Source organism: Alligator mississippiensis, chromosome 2 (genome assembly GCF_030867095.1).
Source record: "Alligator mississippiensis isolate rAllMis1 chromosome 2, rAllMis1, whole genome shotgun sequence".
In the NCBI taxonomy this organism is placed as follows: Eukaryota; Metazoa; Chordata; order Crocodylia; family Alligatoridae; genus Alligator; species Alligator mississippiensis.
In genome coordinates, this window is record NC_081825.1 from 160,273,979 (window position 1) to 160,296,437 (window position 22,459).

Genomic DNA, 22,459 nt, shown 5'->3' on the forward strand with positions numbered 1-22,459 from the left:
CAGCTGTGAAAATGAAGGATTCATGAGTCCCTGCATGAATATTAGTTGGTGGCCTTTGGCGAGAACCCTTTTCTCCCTCATGTTTCCCTGTCATCACTTGAAATCATGAAATCAATATATGTAGATTAAAATGAAGATTTTTATTTCTCTGAATGTCCCAGAGGGAATCTTCCAGAAGGACCAAAAACGAAGTACAAAATCACTAGTGACATGTTAGCTGTTATTATGTGCTTATTAAACTTGCAGAAGTGAAGATGATTTCCTGTCTTTTAAAAATGTAAATCCATTTGTTAAGAAAAAAATGCCTTTGGCAGAAAGTGATTAGATTTGTAGTTTAGTGCTTTGAGCATTGTTTTTTCCAAATATTATATGTAGCAGATTTATCTTTTTTTGCTTTGGGTATGGTCTTTTAACATAGTGTGTCAAGAACTGACTCCTTAAATCCTATTCATGTTATTTTTCTCTGGGGGGGAGTTTAAAACGCCATCAGTTTAGACTGGTATATTGGACATAGAAAGTCAAAGGTTATTGTGCCTGTTACTTTCTAACGCTTGCATTATACATAGTGTTTTGGGAAAAGTCTAATCTAATCTCTATTATTAAACCACCGGAGGTGGTTCAAGTGCCTACATTGAACACCTTCAAGAGCAAACTGGATGCTTATCTTGCTGGGATCCTATGAACCCAGCTGACTTCCTGCCCTTTGGGCAGGGGGCTGGACTCGATGTTCTGAGGTCCCTTCCAGCCCTAATGTCTATGAAATCTATGAAAAATTTACAAAATACTTACCATTATAATATCTAGGGGTACCAGGGGGAAGGTAGTTTTAGATGTATTTTTGCTTTTGATAGACAGTTAAAAACCCCCTGTGAATATACCAGCTCTAAAGCCAAAACCCAACAACTTCAAAAGATCTGTCTAAATTTAGGGATCAGAATCCAGAGCATGAAAAAATGAGCTAATTTGCAGAGATGATGAACAGTCACAACTTTCCCTGAAGTCCATTTCAATTTTCACTATTGAAAATAAAACACTTTTCTTAGAGACATAATTTTAGAAACCCACATTCAAAAATTTATACCAAAACGTACAAATCTCTTCTCATACATCATTTTCTTATTCAGACCACACACAATCTACCTTTTTATCTTTAAACTATATTAGGTTTTCTCTGCTCGTTTTTTTTAATGTAATAAGTGAAAAAGGAACCATCAACAACATTCCCAACTCCTAGATAAGCCAGTGCTTCAGTTTCCTGCAGTACTTTTATGCTGTTCAGTTCAGGAAGGATAAAAATGTTTCTCAAAGAAAGCACTTGCGTGGGGAGGGGGGTGCATTCATATATGCTTAGAATTCTCTTTAATGTTTTCACAGATATCTTTAAACATATTTGTATAAAGGCAGGACTGTTTTCATACTTTACTTCCAAGTCCATTTTCTTTTCTGCTTAATGGAACTACTAGAACCTAGAGCTGGTTAAAGCTGACAAATTCTGACTATTTGGGGGGTGGGTTGCAAGGTATTTTTCTTTTGATTGAAAGCTCATGATTATTTTTTTAATCAGATCTGTGAACTATAAATATTTTTGCCTTCAACAATTTTCTACTAATTTGACTTACTAATTATGAAAAATCTGATGGTATTTATGTATTTAAACAAAGAATGAAAAAGAGCACCAAAGCAACACTCTCTACACCTATGCCACAAATAACAAAAAATTTTTAAAAGTATCTTTCTGCACAACTCCCTTTCCCTACCCACAAATCAAACTGATCTTTTAAATCAGTGGTCTCCAACCTTTTTAAGTAGGAAATCGCTTTTGACATTTAAACACAACCCAAAATCTACCATTCACCGCTGCCCTAGCCCAGCAAGTCAGTCCATGGGGGAGGGAAGCGGGGGACAGGGGCTAGATCAAGAACCCGTGGTGAGGGATGCTGCTGCAGAGGCAAGTTGAGTGGGGCCCCAGCCGGGTGGGACATACTTGCTTGGGAGATGCACCCCCAAATAATTTTTCTCCCTCTGCCTCAATCTGCGCCCCCTTCCCTCTCCACAGAATTCCACAGACTTACCTGTTGGTGGGGGCAGTGGGGTGGCAGCAGCACATGGTAGATCTTATAGTTTCATAGTAGTTACTCAGGAGGGACCTGAACAGATCATCTAGCCTGACCCCCTGCCACAGGCAGGAATGAATGCTGAGTTCACAAGACCCCAGACAGGTGATCATCCAACCTCCTCTTGAATTTGTCCAAGGTAGGGGCGAGGACCACTTCCCTAGAAAGTTAGTTCCAGATTTTGGCCACCCTAACTGTAAAATATTGCCTTCTGATCTCTAACCTAAACCTCTTCTCCATCAGCTTATTACCATTGTTCCTTGTCACCCCAGGTGGTGCTGGGGAGAAAAGGGCTCTGCCTACTTGCTGTTGATCTCCCCTGATGAGCTTGTAGACAGCAACTAGGTCTCCCCCTCAGCCTCCTCTTGCTGAGGCTGAACAGGTTCAGGTCCTTCAGTCTCTCGTAGGGCCTGTCCTGCCCTCTCACCAAGCGGGTGGCCTTCCTCTGAACCCTCTCCAGGCTGACCACATCCCTTTTGAAGTGTGGCATCCAGTACTGGATGCAGTACTCCAACTGCGGCCTGACCAAAGTCGCGTAGAGGGGGAGCATCACCTCTCTGGACTGGCTTGAGATGCACCTTTGGATGCATGACAAGGTATGGCTGGCCTTGCTGGCTGCGGTCTGGCATTGGCAGCTCATGTTCATCTTGGGGTCAATAATGACTCCAAGATCCCTTTCCACCTCTGTGCTTTCAAGAAGGGAACTCCCCAGCCTGTATGTATGCTGTGGATTCCTTCTCCCAAGGTGTAGCACCCTGCATTTGTCTGCGTTGAACCCCATCCTATTCTCATCTGCCCACTTTTGTAGTCTGTCTAAATCTAGTTGCAGCCTCTCTCTCCCTTCAAGTGTGTCCACCTTGCCCCACATCTTAGTGTCATCAGCAAACTTGGACAGCGTGCTTTCCACCTCCTCATCCAAGTCGCTGATGAAGGTGTTAAACAGTGCGGGCCGGAGGACCGAGCCCTGGGGTACCCCACTGCTCACATCTCACCAGGTTGAGTACAACCGGTCCACCACTACTCTCTGGGTGCGCCCCATCAGCCAATTTTTTACCCATCCAACTGTGCAGGCATCAGTGCCACAGTCGCTTAATTTATTGATGAGGATGAGGTGAGAGACAGTGTCAAAGGCCTTCTTAAAGTCTAGAAAGACTACATCCACGGTGACACCATCATCCAAGGATTTAGTTACTTGGTCATAAAAGGCAATCAGGTTGGTCTGGCAGGACCTGCCTTTGATGAACCCATGCTGATTGCCTCTGAGCATGATCTCCCCTGCAGGCCCCCCACAGATGTGCTCCTTGATGATTCCCTCCAAGATCTTCCCGAGCACTGAGGTGAGGCTTATAGGCCTATAGCTACTTGGGTCCTCCTTCCTCCCCTTCTTGAAAATTGGCACCACGTTAGCCAGTTTCCAATTCCCTGGCACCTGGCCAGATGACCACGAATGCTCATATAGCCGGGCCAAGGGCTCCACGATAACCCCTGCCAGCTCCTTCAATACCCTTGGGTGGAGGGCATCTGGACCTGCAGATTTAAAAATGTCTAGCCCTTCCAGAAGATCCCTAACTACATCTGTGCTGACTGAAGGCCTGATAGAGCTATTCCCAAGATTGTCCCTACCTCTGGTAGGTGGGATATCCTGGTCCCTGTTCAAGAAAACAGAGGCAAAGAAACTGTTAAAAATATCAGCTTTCTTGTCTGGCGTAGCCACAAGATTACCGTTTGTGTCTTGCAGGGGCCCTACATTGCCTGGTGCCCTCTTCTTGTTCCCAATGTACTTGAAAAAGGAGTTTTTGTTGTCCTTAGTCCTGGACACTAGCCTGAGTTCCATCTCTGCCTTGGCCTTCCTAATAGCCCTCCTACACTCCTAGGCCGAAGAGGAGTGCTCTTGGGTAGCTTTTAAATGCTAAAGGTGAACTCCTACTTAAAAAGTTTGAAGACCACTGTTTTAGAGGCATCCTTAAATTGTCAAATAAAGGAAAAGCATTCTCTGAGTGATCCATCCTGAAATGGATAGGATTGCAGATTGTATTTGTTGCTCCTCCATGCCAATGGGACTCTCATGGCAATCAAGTGAAGTAGATCAGTTGCTTAAAAACTAGGGAATAGAATGTCTGCAATTCATTAAATATTTTGGAACCATTGTTGTCACTGGTGGTTGGATTATCCAGCTAGTTTCTGGAGCAGGTCACCTGCAATTACTTGGCTGTTAAAGTATTTGTTTGGTAAAACAGATATTTGATTCTATAGTTTTTCTTTTTCAAATAGTTGATGAGTAGCTTAGTTGATGGTTTGTCCCTAGATCATTCTGGGTTTTTTCCCTCTTCATTGTAACAAGGGGTTGAGTACAAGTACAGAAAAGACGGATTCTAATTTCAGTGACGTGAACAAAACTATAGTTGCATAAGGTTTATACCACAGGACCTGAGATCAAAATCTATCTTGAAATGTTCTGTGAAATAGTAAAGAAAGTATAGTGTTGTTTTGAGGTTTCTTTCCATTGTTTTATTACTTTACAGGCTAATTTCCCAAACATGATGCAGCACTATTTTCCCAGGTTGGCATGTACAAAACCCCAGTGGCAGAGTGGCTGATCAGAACTTTCCAAATTGTGGCTGAGTGAAGATTAGTATTTGTGTTTACTGCTGTTCAAAACTAGGCAGGAGTGAAATGAGCAAGCACTGGGCTACTTTCACTTGTCTGTTCTAGGTGAAGATAGGAACAACAGCAGAAGTAGATAGTAGAACTGTCAAATGGAGAAGATGACCCAAAAATTGTGAGAATGTTATAGTTGTAGACAAACAGTATACACCGCTTTTTTCCTCCTCCGCATCCTTACAGGACTAGAAAGGTGAGGAAACAGTAGAGCATTGGGGAGATGTCCCAAGTGCCCAATGAAGGGGCCTGGGAATAAGGAACCAGTGAAACAGTACACTCCTCTCTGCATGTAGCCAAAGGTTTACGGTAAAGAGCTTATTAACACACACACACAGTAGAAATTGCTAGGTCTAGGATCAACACACTGGTAGCTATCTTCCATTTTCCCAGTTGTGCATAAATTGAGATGGAAGCAGGTTTTTCACCTTTGGGTTCCTTCACCCCCTCCAGTTTTTATTTTTGTTATATCTGTTTCTCTAGTAGATTTAGTCCTCTTATACAGTCTACTATAAGTTGTCTGGTAAAAATCCAAAACAGTTCATGAGTGCATGGAGGAAGTTTGGATGGTGTGATTAAGTGCCTGGATGGGAGAGTGATTTAGAGGATTTGTTTGAAAAACAGAATAAGAGTATATCAAGAAATTTGGGGAGAGATTTTGGAGTAGAAAGAAGAATCATGAGAGGAAGTTGAGACGACAAATGTTATGCATCTTTTTAGGGGTTTAGGTTGTAGCCGTGTTGGTCTAAGGACATAGGCAGACAAGATTCCTTGGGTGAATTTGATATCTTTTATCTTTATCTTTTGGGTTGGTCTAATAAAACATATCAAATTCACCCAAGGAACCTTGTCTGCCTATGCATCTTTTTACAGTTTTCCTTGAATAATTTATTCAACAACTGTTTGTAGTATCAGCACTATAGTTCATCAGATATTTTTTGACAAATATACTGATAAATCTGAGAAGTAATATGTCCAGCAAATTCACTGCCCTGCATCTATGCAGGTGAATGTCACCTAGCACCTTACTATAAAGTGATCACTCAGTGAGAAAGGAAAGGCAATTGGTGATTTAAGAAAATGGCAATGACATCTGTTACTTGCAGCTCTGAGGGTGATGCTATGGGAGATTTTAGAGTTGTCTGAATGTGGTTGGGTCACTGGTTTTGAAAGTAATTGGGTTCGTGTACATCAAAAGTAATACATTTTGTGACATTAGGAGAGAAAAAACTTGATGGCGATTGTTCATAAATAAAATCTTATCCTTTCTTTTAAGTATTTAACATTGTTCTGCAGCCTGTTGTTTTAATAATAAGTAGAAATAAGGGCCCAAATCTTCAGTTATAACTAAATAGAAGGTAAATAGCAGTGCAGCTGTGTAGGGAACAGGGTTTTTCTCTCCCCAAACTAGGTGGGGACACTCATCCTCTTGGCATGGCTGTTTTAGCTTATGTTGATTGCTAGGGACCACAAAGGTTGGAGATGTCAACTGGAAAAAAAATGGGGCATAAAAGAAGCCCTGACCATCTTCCCATTTCCACTCTATATACTGGTAGCAAGGAAGAGGCATGGTATTAACAGGTGCTGGCTCCTCATGCTCTGGGGTGAACTTCTTGTCGATGGATATGTTGTTGTTGGATGCATAGTGTGCCAGCAGTATAGGACAAATTATCTGTTTCCCACTGTACTGGAGGACTAGGTCAGGGATAGTTGATTAGTCACCGGGAACAGTAGACAGCTAGACAGTATTTAACATTATTTGTTTTGAGAAGTGGTCTCTGCTTACTGGCTGAGTTGGCATGGAAACTGAATTACCACTCATGCTTTTTAAAAGGAGAGTCCATTCAGATAGAGGTTAGTCATCAGCTGGCAAACTGAAAAGACTTGCACTGCAGCTGTTAACACTTATACCTTGTCTGTGAATAAACAAAATACTTGAGATGCTTGCACTGACAGTCACTGTCGCTGCTATGAGAATCAGAGCTCATTCACAGAAAATTACACTCCAGGTATTTTTTGGGAAAAGTGTTATTTCATAATCTGACATTGAAAATGGGATTCTCTGATTTCTAGAAGCTTCTTTATTTTTTATGGCTCAGTTGAATACAAAGAATAATGTAGTTTGTATAATCAAAACACAAAGTGCTTATGTTATGTTTGATAATGTTGATTTATTTAAGAGGCTGTAAACTTAGTCCTGATTTTAACTGGGGCTTTGAAAATATAGCCAAGATGGAATCCTGTGGTGCATGCAGTAAAACTACAGCTAAGCAGAAGTGGCACTTGCAATGACCTTTCTTTTTTCGGATGAAGACATTCAAGGAGTTTACTTGCAGCTTTTTTCTGGGTAGCAAATTGGAGTAGAGATTCTGCTGCTGGTTTCCATTCCTAAACCACCTAAGCTCAGAGAATATTGATGGTAAAAGAGCTGTTCACTGGCATTTTATAAAATGTCTAATGGCATCTCATAATCACGCAGAATGAGAAATGTATATTTAAATTTGAAAAAAGACTTGATTTTATCCCAAACCTTTGACTTTAGGTTTCTTTCTTTCCTCAGAACACAGAAATATCTTCCTTTTTGAATGAAACAGGACTACTTTACTTTACAATGGCTTTAAGTGTATAATCTATGATGCTCCTATCAGATTGATGAGGACACTTATTTCTCTCTTTTTCATATTAACCAAGCAGATAATCTAAGCGATGCATTAAAGAAGCTGAAGATAACAGCCACTGACAGCACAGCAGATAGCTTGGAGGGATGCTTGGATTGTCTGCTACAAGCCCTGGCTCAAAACAGTAAGTTGTATTGTTCCTTCAAATTCTGTACCATAGAATGAGATCAGTAAATGATGATAAAGGGAGTCATGTATGGCAAGACAAACAACAAAATCTGTGAAATTGCTGGATTGACAACAGTATTAAAAAAAAAGGGGGGGGGGAGAAAGGGGGAGACAGCTGCCATGTAATTGTGTGAGAATTGCATAGAGATTAAGACGAAGACAGTGACAGGTGAAGAGGTCCATACTGCCAACATAGTATCACAGTTACTTTTCCAATTGAAATTTACATTTAGGGGAAAAAGGCAGGGTAACTTTTGCTTGAGGCCTATGGCATTAATTTTCAAGATCCAGAAAGTTTATGGGGAAATAGAGATGGTATCTTATAAGACTTTTCCATCTCTAACCTTCTGATTATGGGATAGTGGCAGGAGACAGATGTGGGGGAAAAGACCTATATATTGTTTCAGTTTCAAAAAACTTGTTAGGGCTGACAGTCTGATCAGAAGTTTTTCCTCCTTTTAAACAAAAAGGAATCTGGACATCTATGTTCATTTATAAATATCACTACTCTGAAAAGCACATGATTAATCAGCTAGTGAAATCAGTTCTTCTCTGGAATTGTCATTCCACAAGTCACAGTCCTTTAGCTGTGTAGGAGTAAAATACTTACGAAATTTCAAACAAAGGAATTTAAGCTCCGTTAGAGATATCTTATGTATTATAATAGTTCTTTAAGGCAGAAAGGTAGCAATGTTTCTTTTCTTTTTTTTTTCATTTTGCTTATTTTCAAGGGAGATCTTAGTCAGGAAAACTGGAATTTTTAAATCAAACTTATCTTAAGGAAATTAATCTTTTTGTGTTCAGAATTATTCCAAAGGTGTCTACAGCACTGAAATCCTTTGGACCCTTTGCTATGCAAAAGATTAGGAAAAACAGGTAGGAAAAAGTGTTGGCAAAGTGGGAAATAACAAAACTCATGGAGTTAATTGCAACTGTGTACTGGTGCCTGTGAGCATTTAATAGGTTTATTTTGGGATCAAGCCAGCAGGAGCATTATGGTTCAGGTAGTGTATTTTGGCAACTCTGTAACATACTAGTATTTCCTTGTGGCCAAATGTCTCCAATACTCTTTGTTCTGCCTCAGTCTAGTACAAATACGGGCAGAGTCCGGCCCATGGGACAGATTGGGCCTGTTGCAGACTCCATTTCCCAGCAGCCCATGCCCTTGTCACTGCAGCCGTTTTCCATGGAGACTCCAGCACCAGCGGCATCATGACAGCACAGGGCTAGGGTTTCCATGGAAACTCACCCTAGCAGCACTGGCAGGGCGTGTGGTTGGGTGGGGAGCTGCTCCAAGGCTGGGATCTTGTAGTGGTGACAGCGTGGTCTGGAGCTGGGGCAGAGCTGTGATTCACTGCCTGCGCCTTTGCCCTGGCTGTAGACCATGCTGTCAGCACTGCAAGATTCCAGCCCCATCCACGGAGCAGCTCCCCGCCCAGCCAGGCACCCAGCCAGTGCTGATGGGGCTGGTTTCCATGGAAACCTGGCCCCATGCTGTCATGCTTCTGCTGCCACTAGGGTCTCCATGGAAACCAGCTGTGGTGACATGAGCAGGAGCTACTGGGAAATGAAGTCCAGCTGCCACCCGGATCTGCCATTTTGTCCTCCCCTGGTCTAGTATCATGCTTCTTTGTCCAACAAACTTCTCTTCTTTTGATTATACACACCTAAGATGAATGGGTTTGTGGAAGTAGGAAGCTCTTTTAAGCCAGAATGGCTGACCTGCTCAACTGGGCTTTAAACTTGCCAGGGGATGGGTGGACTACCACCAAAGCGAGGCCCACTAGGCTACCACTATAAAACCAGCAGGTTGGGGTACCCAAGGGAAACCACTCCTACCCTGGCCCTGGAACAGTGTCCTCCTGGGAGTACAAGGGAGCCTAGGGCTTTCAATGGGATGCTTACATGTTTGTACACCAATGCCAGGAGCTTGGGAAATAAACAGGAGGAACTGGTCCTCCTCCTAAACAAGAATGACTACAGTCTCGTAGGCATAATGGAGACCTGGTGGGACTCCACTGACTGGGCCACAGGTATAGATGGCTATTTCATGTACAGGAGAGATTGTGCGGAAAAAAGGGGCGGGGGGTGTAGCTCCATCTGTTAAAGAAAGCTACACATTCCTGCAAGCTGACATTGGCACTCATGGAGGACAACTGGAGACCTTCTGGATCAAAATACATGGGGAACATGGCACAGGGCACCCAATGGTAGGAGTCTACTACAGACCTCCTAATCAGGAACAGGAGCTTGACCAGGAATTTGCCAGGGAACTAGCTGAGACTGCATGTTCTCGGTGTACAGTTGTCATGGGAGAATTCAACTACCCGGACATCTCATGGGAAGAGCACTTGGTCAAATCTGAACGGTCACAAAGCTACCTCATGTGTATGGACGAGCTCTACCTGACTCAAGAAGTCTATGGACCAACAAGAGATAAAGTGTTACTGGACCTGGAACTGGCAAAAGGGGATGATCTAGTCAGTGACCTACGAATTGAAGGAAAGCTGGGAGAAAATAACCATGAGCTGATCACTTTTACTATCCATCACAAAGCTGGCAAGTCAGTCAGCAATGCAGAAGTCCTCGACTTTAGGAAAGGTGACTCTGACAAGCTCAGGAGGCTTGTTGATGAGGCCCTAAGGGACCATGACTTGTCAGGGAGGGGAGTCCAAGATGACTGATTGCTCCTTAAGGGAACGATCTTAAAGGCACAAGGGATGTCCATCCCATCTTGGAGGAAAGGTAGCAAAAGAGCACAGCAACCCCCTTGGCTCAGCAGGGATCTTGTGGACCTCTTACAACTAAAAAGAGAGGCTTATAATGGATGGAAGACAGGAATCACCCCTAAGGAGGAGTATTCTGCACTGGTCTGGACCTGTAGGGAATGAGCCGGGAAAGCCAGGGCTGCAACTGAACTCCAACTGGCTATACATATCAAGGATGATAAAAAGTCCTTTTTCAGATATGTGGGGATCAGAAGAAAAGCAAGGGTAACATTGGACCCCTGCTAAACCAAATGGGACAACTGACAGCCGACACCCAGGAAAAAGCCAACCTGCTTAATGGGTACTTTGCGTCGTTTTTTCACCAGCCCAAAGGGGGACTGCCCTGCCTAGCATGATGCGGGACAGCCAGGGTGAGGGTGAATTTATACCCAGCATTGTTGTAGACCTTGTAAAAGAACACTGTGAGAGGCTGGACACCTTCAAGTCAGCTGGGCCTAACAGACTGCACCCCAAAATACTTAAGAAGCTGTCAGGCATCATAGCCTAGCCACTGGCAGGGATATTCAAGAACTTGTGCTCAGGTGAAGTACTCAAAGATTGGAAGAAGGCTGATGTGGTGCCTATCTTCAAGAAAGGAAGGGAAGTTGAGCTGGGAAACTACAGGCCAATCAGCTTGACCTCAATCCCTGGAATGATTCTGGAAAAAATTATCAAAGGGACCGTACTAGACAAGCTGGCTGATGGCAGCATCCTAAGGGACAGCCAGCATGGGTTTGTTGTGGGTAGGTCTTGCCTGACCAATCTCATCTCCTTCTATGACCAGGTGACATATCACCTGGACAAGGGAGAAGAGATTGACGTCATATATCTGGACTTTAAAAAAAGCCTTTAATCTGGTGACCCATGATCTCCTCATGGAAAAATTAGCCAACTGTGGCCTTGACTACATCAAAGTCCAATGGTTGGGGAATTGGCTCTAAGCTTGGACCTAGAGAGTGGTGGTCAACGGAAGTGAATCATCATGGCGCTCCATGACCAGTGGTGTCCCCCAAGGCCCCATCCTTGGACCTGTTCTCTTTAACGTCTTTATTAACACTGGTGTCAGAAGTGAGTGGACTGGGCGAGTTTGCTGATGATGCTAAACTTTGGGGTAGTTTCCACACCCGAGGATAGGCTGGTGATTCAGGCTGACCTCGATAGGCTTACTTACTAAGTGGGTGGATATAAACCTAATGTCATTTAATATGGAAAAATGCAAGGTACTCCACCTCGGGGGACGTACTCCTATATAGTCCGAACCCCCAAGGCCTGAAATAGACTCCCTCCAGAGCTTGTGCAAGCACCTACTCTGGACTCTTTCAAGAAATGTTTGGACACTTATCCTTTGACCCTAGCTGATTTCCTGCCCCTGGGTAGTGGGGCTGGACTCGATGATCTTCTGAGGTTCCTTCCAGGCCTAATGTCTATGAAATCTATCAAGTACTGTGGGCAGTATCTTTTCTGCAGCTTACAAAATGTAGCTTAGTTTTCTGGGGCTCTTTAGGTATATACAAAAAGATGTGCATGTACTATAAAATAGTGGACACATTACATACAGAGAGATCTAATGAATTGGAGGGAGTTAATGTACAATTTTATGGCTGCCTTAAAGGATTCGGTGCTGGACTTGTATTTTGATACTGAACATTAAATAAATACATAACTTTGACTCCCTTATTCTTTTTCCTCCTTAACCTGTTCCTTCTCTCCAGTTTTACTTACCTGCTGCTGTTTGTCATAGCTCTTCCTGTCATCCTTAATGTCAATTTTCTTTCAGTATATATTCTCTGTGCCCTCTCATCTTCCATTTTCTCTGCGTATTCTTTCATTTCCTCAGGTCATTTTTGCTTTCTGTTACCCCTACTGATTTAGCCCTAGCTCTTACATTTACAGACTTGGCACTGTTTCCCAGGATATACTGGGCTCTGTCACCTATCAACTCCAGAAGGAAGAGAGAGTGTTAATTCACTTTGGCTGTTGAGTTTGTCATCTTTCTGCTGAAAAAGCTAACAAATTTGCTATCTATGAATACTCTCCTAGTGGGATCAGCTGACACCTGAGGGATGATAACTTTTACTAGTTATTGACCTGGGCTGGATTTAAAGGAGTTCTTTGGAGAAGAAATTCACTAAAGCGCATATCTAATTGCTTGAGCTATCCAGTTCTTTGAATGTTTCTGAAAGATAAGTTGCTGGATACCTTTTAAAATTGCATCATTACAAGGCAAAGTAACTTTTTCTTCTTTTGAAAACGCATAAAAATCACCCTTAATGAAATGGGAAGCATTAAGTTACCCACTCTGGTATCTTGTTATGTTACTGAGAAACACGTACAGATTCTAGAGATTCCTCTAATTAGCCGACCCTTGCTTCAAAGAATAAATGAGGTAACAAGCTGCCCATACTAACAGAGGGAAAGGTTCCAGCTTAGGGTAATTACACCAAGCCTTCAACTTTTGTGTAATTAATTTTCTAACGACATTGCCCCAAAGGAGGATGAGTTCCATTAACTTGGAAACAGAGAATTATGGTTTTGTGATGCAAGGATTAATACCATCCAACTACAAAGTGTTTTATGCTCTGGTCTGTTTATAACTGAACCTACGATGTGTGGTGAAAAGTGAATAACATTTGCCATTGACTGACTATCTATCAGAAACATGCAAGAGATTCTTGCCTAGGCCAACAGTGTATTATAACATTGCCCGTAGCATAGGCGTGATCTCAGTGGATGTAAATGGCTGCCATGGACATTGTGTAGTGTAATGTGTATCCACTATTGTGGTAGTGCTTTGCACCCATTTTTCACATGTCCATGCTCTGCAAGCATTCTTTATCTCTTTCTGAAACCATTTCTGTAGCCGCCAGGAATCTTTCAGAGAACGGCAGAAGGGCATTGCCTAAGGTAGTGAGCGTATTGTGCTTCATGCTAGCAGGCTTTGAGACCTGCTTGAACACAAATCTTGCTGCTATGTACATGTGTGCCTATGTGCATGTGTGCATGTATGTGTGAGACAGAAAGTAATAAGGTATGGCTTGAATCTCCAAATAAAAGTTATTAAAGATAAATTAAGTATTAAGTTCTTCAATAGAGCTTTGGAAAGCAACAAAAGAACTTAACCCTACAGTAGGTTTATGTATAACTTATTCATAGAATCATAGAAAGTTAGGTTTGAAAGTGACCTCAGAAGGTCATCTAGCCCAACCCTGCCTGCTCAAAGCAGGACCACCCCCAACAATACTGTCCAACCCAAGCGTTTGTCTAGGCTGGTCTTAAAAACCTCCAAAGATGGAGATTCCACCACCTCTCTGGGTAACTTCTTCCAGTACTTTACTACCCTCTGTGTGAGCAAGCCTCTTCTAATATCTAATGTAAACTTCCCGTGTGGCAACTTGAGACCATTGTTCCTTGTTCTGTTATCTGCCATCACTGTCAAGAGTCTAGCTGTTCAGGTAGCTTCAGATAGTTGAAGGCTGTTATTAAATCCTGCCCTGGTCTTCTCTTCTCCAGACTAAGTAAGCCCAGTTCCCTTAGCCTCTCCTCAGAAGTAATATGACCTAGCCCTCTAACCGTTTTTGTTGCTATCTGCTGGACTTTATCCAATTTCTTGACATCTTTTCAGGAGTGGGGGCCCAAAACTGGACACAGTACTCCAAATGTGGCCTCATCAGTGCCGAATAAAGGGGAATTTTCACTTCCCTTGATCTGCTGGCAGTGCTCCTACTAATGCTGCCCAGTATGCTGTTAGTCTTATTTGCAACAAGCGCACGCTGTTGGCTTATCTTCAGTTTATTGTTCATTGTAACCGACAGGTCCTATTCTGCAGAGCTGCTGTTTAGCCAGCTGGTCCCTACACCATCCCATCTTCCAGATTATTGATGAAGATATTGAACAAAACTGGCCCTAGGACCAACCCTGGGGCACTCCACTTGATACCAGCTGCCAACTAGACATTGAGCCATTGAATACTACCTTCTGAGCCCATCAATCCAGCAAGTTTTCTGTCTGCCTTAGAGTCCATTCATCTAACCAGTACTTCTTCAGCTTACTTGTGCAAATATTGTGAGAGACCATATCAAAACCCTTGCTAAAATCAAGGTGCATCACATCCACTGCTCTTCCAGCATCCACAGAGCCAGTCATCTCATCATAGAAGGCAGTCAGGTTGGTCAGGCATGATTTGCCCTTGGTGAATCCATGCTGACTGTTCCTAATTACCTTCTCCAAGTGATTAGAAATGGATTCCTTGAGGATCTGCTCCATGATTTTTCCAGGGACTGAAGTGAAGCTGATGGGCCTGTAGTTCCCCAGAACCTCCTTCCCTTTCTTAAAGATGGGCACTACATTTGCCCTTTTGCAGTCATTCAGGACCTCTCTCAGTTGCCACGAGTTTTCAAAGATAATGGCCAGCAGCTCTGCAATGACATCAGCCAACTGCCTCAGCTCCCTTGGGTACATCACGTCTACCCTCATGGACTTTACTCATCCAGCTTTCCTAAATAGTCTCTAACCTGTTCTTTCATGATTTCATCACTGTATGCCTGAGCAATGCTCTTATACTCCTCCCTAGTTGTTTGTCCAAGTTTCTACTTGTAAGCTTCCTTTTTGTGTTTTAGCTCACTGAAGAGTTCCTTGCTAAGCCAAGCAGGTCTTCTTCCATACTTGCTAGTCTTTCTGCACATCAGGATGCTTTGTTCCTGCACCTTCAGTAAGGTTTCTTTAAAGTACAGCCAGCTCTCTGGGACTCCTTTCCTCCTCAGATTGGCCTCCCAGGGGATCCTGCCTATCAGTTCCCTGAGGAAGTCAAAGTCTGCTTTTGTGAAGTCCAGGGTCTATATTCTACTCTCCTTTCTTCCTTTCCTTGGGATACTGAACTCAGTCATCTTATGGTTGTTGCTGCCCAAGTTGCCATCCATTTCTGCATCCCTCACCAATTCTTCCCTGTTTGTGAGCAGAAGAAGAGCATGGCCCCTAGTTGGCCGCTTCAGCACTTGCACCAGAAAGTTGTCCCCAACACTCTCCAAAAACTTGTTGGATTGCCTGCACACTGCTGTATTGTCCTCCCACCAATTATCAGGGTGACTGAAGTCCTTCATGAGAACCAGGGCTTGTGATCAGGAAACTTGCGTTAGCTGTTTGAAGAAAGCTTCCACATCCTCCTCGTCTGGTGGTTTAGCAGACTCCCACAATGACATCACTCTTGTTGCTCTTCCCTCCGACCTTAGCCCAGAGAGTCTCAACAGTCCTATCTCCAGCTTCATACTGGAGCTCTGAGCAACCATATGGCTCTTTCACATGCAATGCAGTTCCTTCTATTCTCCCCTGCCTGTCCTTCCTGAACAGTTTGTACCCATCCATGACAGTGCTCCAGTCATGTGAGCTATCCCACCAAGTCTCTTTTATTTCAATCATGTCATAGTTCCATGACTGTGCAAAGACTTCTAGTTCTTCCTGCTTGTTTCCCAGGCTCCATGCATTTGTATACAGACACCTAAGGTAACTGGCTGATTGCCTTACTTTGTCAGGAAGAATGAGACTGCCTCCCCTGTTGCCCTCGCTTGCTTGTGCTCCCTCCATGTCAGCTACTTCCCCACTTACCTCAGGGCTTTGGTCTTCATCCCCTGGCAAACCTAGTTTAAAGCCCGCCCTACTAGATTAATAAGCCTGTTTGCAAAGATGCTGTTCCGTCTCTTCATCAGGTAGACCCCATTTCTTTCCAGCAATCCTTCTTGGAACAACATCCTGTGGTCAAAGAAGCCAAAGCCCGGCTGATGACACTATCTACACAGCCATGCATTGATCTACAAGATAAATCCGCTCCTGCTGGTGCTCTTTCCCTTGACCAGAAGGATCGAGGAGAACACCACCTGAGCCCCATCCCCTTCACTGTTGCACCCAGAGCCCTGTAATCACTTTTGATCTACTCAGGGTCACCCCTGGTAGTATCATTTGTGCCCACATGGACAAGCAGCTGTCAGTCGGTCAGAGGGCCGGATGAGTCTCAGTAATCCTTCTGTGACCTCTCAGATCTGAGCTCCGGGCAAGCAGCGGAGCTCAACAGACAACAGGTCAGGCTGGCAGATAGATGCCTTTGTCCCTGCAGAAAGGGGCCTCCAGCCACTACCACCCATTGCTTCCTTGTGGTGGCAGTGGCATTGATCCTCCCAACCTTGGAAAAAGGATGTCTGACTTGGTCTCCTCCACCAACAGAATGCACCCCTCGTGCTCTGTTATCTGTTCTTCAGGCAAACTGCTGCAAGTGGAGATGAAGATTTCTGCTTGTTGCCAGAGGTCACAAGCTTCCAGATTTTCACCTTCCTGAAAGTCCATGCCCTTTTCCTTCTCTAGCGCTGCCCCGGTAGTGCTTCCTCCACAGTCCTAGAGATCTCCTTCAGCATCGAATCGATGAAGTCCTCATGATGGAGAATGCTTCGGAGCCTTTCCACCTCCACCTGTAGCTCTCTTGCCTGCTCTCTGAGGGACATTAACAGGAGGTACCAATCACATCACAGGCACTCCCCAACTTGGCCATCACTGGAAGGAACCTGCAAGCCACAGTCTCCACAGTGCCAAACCAAGGCCTGGATGGAAACCTTGACAGTGAGTGGTGCTGCCTGGATAGACACCTCCCAGGTGCAAGCAGAGGAAGAGCTGGCAGTGGCTGTGACATGGTGACATCCTCCAGCCATTTTTCTGGGTCTCTTAATCTGCTGCCTCTCTCTCCCTGTCCCTCTTACAAAGCAGACTTTCCCTATCAAACTCCCTGTAAGATGGCTTGTTCACTGCTCCTTGGTCCTGAAAGGTTCCCTTTTCCCTGCTCCCTCTCACCAAATTTACAGTGAAGGAAGGTGAGGGAGTTTCCAGGCAAACTCCTTAACGAACTCCCCTTTGCTTGGTACTGTAGTTAAGCAAGGGGCTTAATTATTGGTCTAACATAAGGGTCGGCAAAGGTTTTGGGCTGAGTACCAAAAACTGTGGCACCCTGGACTTCAAAGATATTGGGTTGCCAGGAGTGGACGGGCCAGAGCACTGTGAAGGGCCCGATCCTTGTCTTGGCAGTACAGCCCCAGCCTCTTCCCCACCATGCTCCTTGAGCTGCACAGCTGCTGCCAACAACAAGCCGGGCCAGAGCTCTCAACGACAGTGTAGCCACTTGCAGCCTTGTGGCTGCCTACTGCAAGCAGCCTGGGCTCTAGGCAGGCCCCTGCCACCTGCCATGGAGCCCAGGCTGCTTGTAGCAGGCAGCTGCAAGCCTGCAAATGGCTGCAGTGGGGTTCGGAGCCCTGGCTCAGCTCACTGCTGGCATTAGCTGTATGCGTGCCTCAGGACACATTGTGGGGAAGGGGCCAGGTTTGTGCTGCCCCAGGCTGCTTTTCTGCTATTTGCCCTGAGGTGCATGTACAGCCACCAGCAGCCACTGAGCCAGGCCGGGCCTCCAGACCCCAGCACACCTATTGCAGCATCTGTGCCGCCTGCTATGAGTAGCTCAGGCTTCATGGCTGGTGGCAGCTGTCCAAAACCTAGACTAGCTGTGGTATAGCAAACAAAATGGCCTCATGTGCCGTGCTCCTGCACATGTGCCAGGGGTTCCTGACCCCTGGTCTAACTCCTGAATTTTAGCTACTTACACTAAATATACGTAGGTTAGCTACTCTTAATTAAGAAAGAGCTTACCTAAAGGTTCCCTTTCAAAAAGGGGGTAGCAAACTGACCTGTGAACTGCTTGCAGACTGCCTTGTTTGATGTCCCTGTGCCCTGGCTATCTGGTTGCCGGGGGAATCTCCATTTTATACCCTGCTGAGCCTGACTTCGCTCCCTTGTTTGGGCTTTTGTAAGACACAGGCAACAGTCATTCAGCTAGCAGCACTCCCAGCTGCTCAGAGCACATGTCCAAGCATACAGCCCAAGCAAACACTCAGCAAGCCAAACACACAGGCAGCTGTGGCTCACTTAGGCTAAGTACAGACAGTCAGAAAGCCTGAGGCTGAATTAATTCAGTCTTTGCAGGTTAGTTGAAGCTGCAGAGTTTGAACCAATAAGCAAATGAACACACGTTCATTTTTGATTCAGCAAATACAGCCAAATACCTGCAGTGGCTCAAGTCAGAAGCCAGGGAGCGCTAGAGCACACCTGCCAGCCACTCCAAGCCTTTTCCCCCCTCCCTGCTGGAGTGGAGGGGTGTGGCCAGGCCCCAGTGCCCCCTCCTCCCCCCCCCCCCGGGAGAGGGGGTAGTAGCATAGAATTCATAAAAGCTTGAACAAGAATAGTTCTCTCTCTGAAAAACTATGAAATGAAAATTATAAACAGAGCCTGGGAGGTGTGTTTGCTTACTCTTCCTGATGCCCCCGAGGTCTCTGGGATTTGCAGTCCAGAATCAGAGCAGGAGGACTCCACAGGGTTGCTCATCATTTCCTCTTCCTGCTTCCAGATGCCTCTGGGATTTGTAGTCCACAGTTGCAACCAGCACTAAGTTTTAGCAGGGCAGGGTAGCTCTGTACTCAGGGGGGAAAGTAAGTTTAACCCCTCTCCCTGGTCCCACACCCCAGCCAAGGTTTGCCTGGGGGGAAAGGGGGCAGTGAGCCAATCAGTAAGCCAGTCCTTACTTCTCTAGCTAGGGAGCAGGGGGCAGGGCCAGCCCTGCTTTCTGAAGCAGACAGCACAACCTAGCCCAGGGCTGAAAAGCATGCTGGGATGCTGAGGTACTCTAATTTAACTTGAACCATGAAGGGTTCTGGGACAGAAATTTCATATATCAGTTTGACCTCAGTCAGTTAAGTCTGGTATTATATTCAACCAGGTTCATCTTAAACCAGTTTCAGACATTTTGAAATTGGTTTATGTGCACTGAACTTACGTTCTCTTACAGGATTAAACAAGTTTCTGATCACTCAAACCAGTTTCTGTGTAACTTCTGTCCCTAGCCTTACCTTCCCAGAGCAGGATCTGGTGGCTGATGCCTGGCTCCTCTTCCCTTTCCTCCTCTTGCTCCCAGTGAATTGCTTGCATACTGCCTTGTTTGCTGTCCCTGCTTGTTTGCTTATTGTAGGGTTCAATTATATTTAGGCAACTTAATCCTAAATTAGGTTGTTCATTTATTTTTTAATAGTACAGCTTAGATATCGAACAGATTAAGGTATCAAATAAAATTAAAGACTGAAAAATTGCGAATTTGTATACCATAAGTAACAGGTTCTATCGTTTCATTAATTGCGCTGTCTGAGAAATAGCAAAAGTCAGATATTACTTTACTAGATGACAACAAGAATTCATGCCCCTGTGGGGTAAGATGAGAGGAAAGATCCATATTAGGGCTGTGCAAAATTTCAGCAGCCGTTTTGTTTCAGAGATGTTTTGGGCCGTTTTGACACCTGAAACACCGAATCTGAATCAAAATGGAAGGCTCCAAAACATCTCTGAAATGAAGCATGGCGTCCGAATGTTTCAGAAATGTTTTGGAAAATTTTGAAGTATCGGAGCCAGGCTTGCAGGGAAGCAGCTGTACGCTGCTGCCCTGCTGCGCGACTCAGCTCTGCAGGGATCAGAGATCTGCACCGGGGTCTCCTCACCACTGCTGACCACCCCGCACTGCCCTGATGACATGGGGCTGCACGGGGTGGGCAGCGGCAGCGAGGAGACCCTGATGCAGATCTCTGCTCCCTGCGAAGCCAGGGTGTGCAACAGGGACCAGCACTGCCTTGCCACACAACCTGGCTCCGCAGGGAGCAGAGATCCATGCCAGGGGTCTCCTCACCACAGCTGCCTGCCCTGTGCTGTCCCAGCCACAGGGGGCTCCGTGGGGTGAGCAGCGGTGGTGAGGAAATCTCTGCTCCTTGCAGAGCCAGGTTGCACAGCAGGGACCAGCACTGTCCTGCCGCGTGATCTGGCTCTGCAGGGAGCAGAGATCTGTGCCAGGGGTTTCCTTGGCGATGCGGGCCTGTGCAGGGCAGGCTGTGGTGGGAGGAGACTCCGGCACGGATCTTTGTTCCCTGCGGAGCCAGGTTGCGCAGCAGGGACAAGCAGGCTTGCTCACCACTCTGCATTGCTTCCCTACCCCACGACCAGGCGTGACATCCGTGCAGGGGTCTCCTTGCCTGCACAGAAGGCAGTGGCCCTCCCCCGGATGAGCCACCCATAGCCCCGTCCTGCTCCCCACTGGGGCCTTTCAGCCCCTGGCTCCAAGCCCCGCCTGGGTCAGCAGTAGGGCTGTGCAAAGTTTGTAGCCCGTTCGAAACAGATTTGGAGGAGGAGATTTGGCCGAAACAAAACAGGACAGTGATCTGAAACACCAAAACAAATCACTCATCCAAAATGACCAAATCTGAAACTGAATCAAAACACAGCCCTTTTGCACAGCCCTAATCCATATCCCTCTGAGAACAAAGGGGAAGCATTTTAGTGTCAAATGTGTCTTGTTTGAAATCTAAGTATATGATCTTTTGTGAATCATGTTTTTTATACTGTATCTTCATTTTGGATTATTTCATTTAATATAAACATGCATTTATTTTTAAAAATCATTTGATAAAAGAGATCCTTACCTGAGGCAGGAAGCATAGTCAAAAGTAACATACACTAGACTACAAAGATACATAATGCTTAAATTTTTCATAGCTCTGTCACATTTGGAAGCTATAGATTTGAGACTATACAGCGTTTAAAATGTATTTTAAAGAATTAATATTGAACTCTTTCAAGGCCTTATTAAGATTGTACCAAAAGAGGCCTTCAATGTAAAAGGGTGCATTGCATAACACTACCACCAACAATAATTATAACTCTCTAAAAATTAACTTGCATATATATGAGCCTGTCAGGCACCTATATAACACATATAACCCATTCATATATGTGAAAATTAAATTAATTAATTTTGGTAATACTACCACAATGAAGCGACCCTGTACAAGTTTGTGCAGCACGTAATAAGGTTTTAATTCTATTGGGATCTTCTGGCAACATTATCAACCACAAGTGATGCTCTTAGTTCTCTACTCATGTGATGGAAGTACTATTTCAATGTATATATACTGTAGCTTACATTTTAAAGAATGGGGAAAAAGCAAATTCTGTACTAATGCAACATTATAGTTAACATTTTAAACACTGAACAAATATGAGTTTATCATTTCCCACAACAGCTGTAACTTGGCCACATTGCACATACATATTATTATCCTAGAGAAGAATATCATGCTGTCTTTAATTGCTTACTGCATATATGAAATATAGTTGAGTTGTGGTTGCTGTGGAAACATAATTTGTGTACTCTCCAGTGTTTAACACTTCAGTGTCCAACAGTTGCAATCAAGGCTCGTGGTAGGGGTGATATCTTTTATTAGACCAACAAGATTTTTGAAAAAAAATGTCTTTAATTGCAAGCTTTTAGGCACAAACACCGTTCATCAGGCATCAGAGACAAGACTGTAAAAGTTGTTCTGGGTAGAAATGAAAGTTCATATTTCATGGAATTTCACAGAGTCAATAGATGGAAAACTTCTCTGGGCAGGCAGTTCTTAGCTGGTAAGTTGTCTCAGCTCTCTTGTGGGGCTCTGTGATGATGCAAATTACCTTGAACCAAAGGCAGGAGCAGTATCTCAGGTTTAAGGTGATCAAAGTTGCTTCCTCCCTGGGAAGTTATGAAGATTTCATTTAAAAATATTGGCTAAAATTTGATATCTTCCATGTGTCAGGTATCTAGGTTGTAGCCGTATCAGTCTAGAGGAAAAAGCAGTCAGGGCTCATGGTAGGGGTGATGTCTTTTATCAGACCAACAAGACCAACTTCTATAATCTTGTCTCCGATACCTGATGAAAGGCATTTGTGCCTGAAAGCTTAAAGATTTTTTTTTTTTTTTTTTTTTTGCAAAAATGTTTTTGGTCTAATCAGAGATATCACCTCTACCATGAGCCCTGATTGTTTTTTCCTCTAAACCAATATGGCTACAACCTGGATACCCAACAATTGCAATGGCATTTACTCTGAATGCATACCAGTATTTTAACCTTTAAGTATATTAAAACAGTACAGTTGCTTTGCTTATATTATTCATGTTGTGTCCCACAAATAAAGAGGT

The 22,459-nt window shown here is 44.4% G+C and overlaps 1 protein-coding gene across 5 annotated transcripts in view; it reads left to right on the forward strand.

Moving 5' to 3' along the window:
- RAP1GDS1 (Rap1 GTPase-GDP dissociation stimulator 1) overlaps positions 1-22,459 on the forward strand; it is a 174,338-nt gene that overhangs the window by 56,277 nt on the left and 95,602 nt on the right. For 3 of the 5 annotated variants that reach the window (XM_059722338.1, XM_014600233.3, XM_019488072.2), the window contains exon 2: positions 7,464-7,574. In XM_059722338.1, coding sequence (XP_059578321.1) covers positions 7,464-7,574 — 111 coding nt within the window. The remainder of the gene's footprint in view (positions 1-7,463; positions 7,575-22,459) is intronic. The other 2 variants (XM_019488073.2, XM_006278537.4) reach the window with 1 other exon arrangement.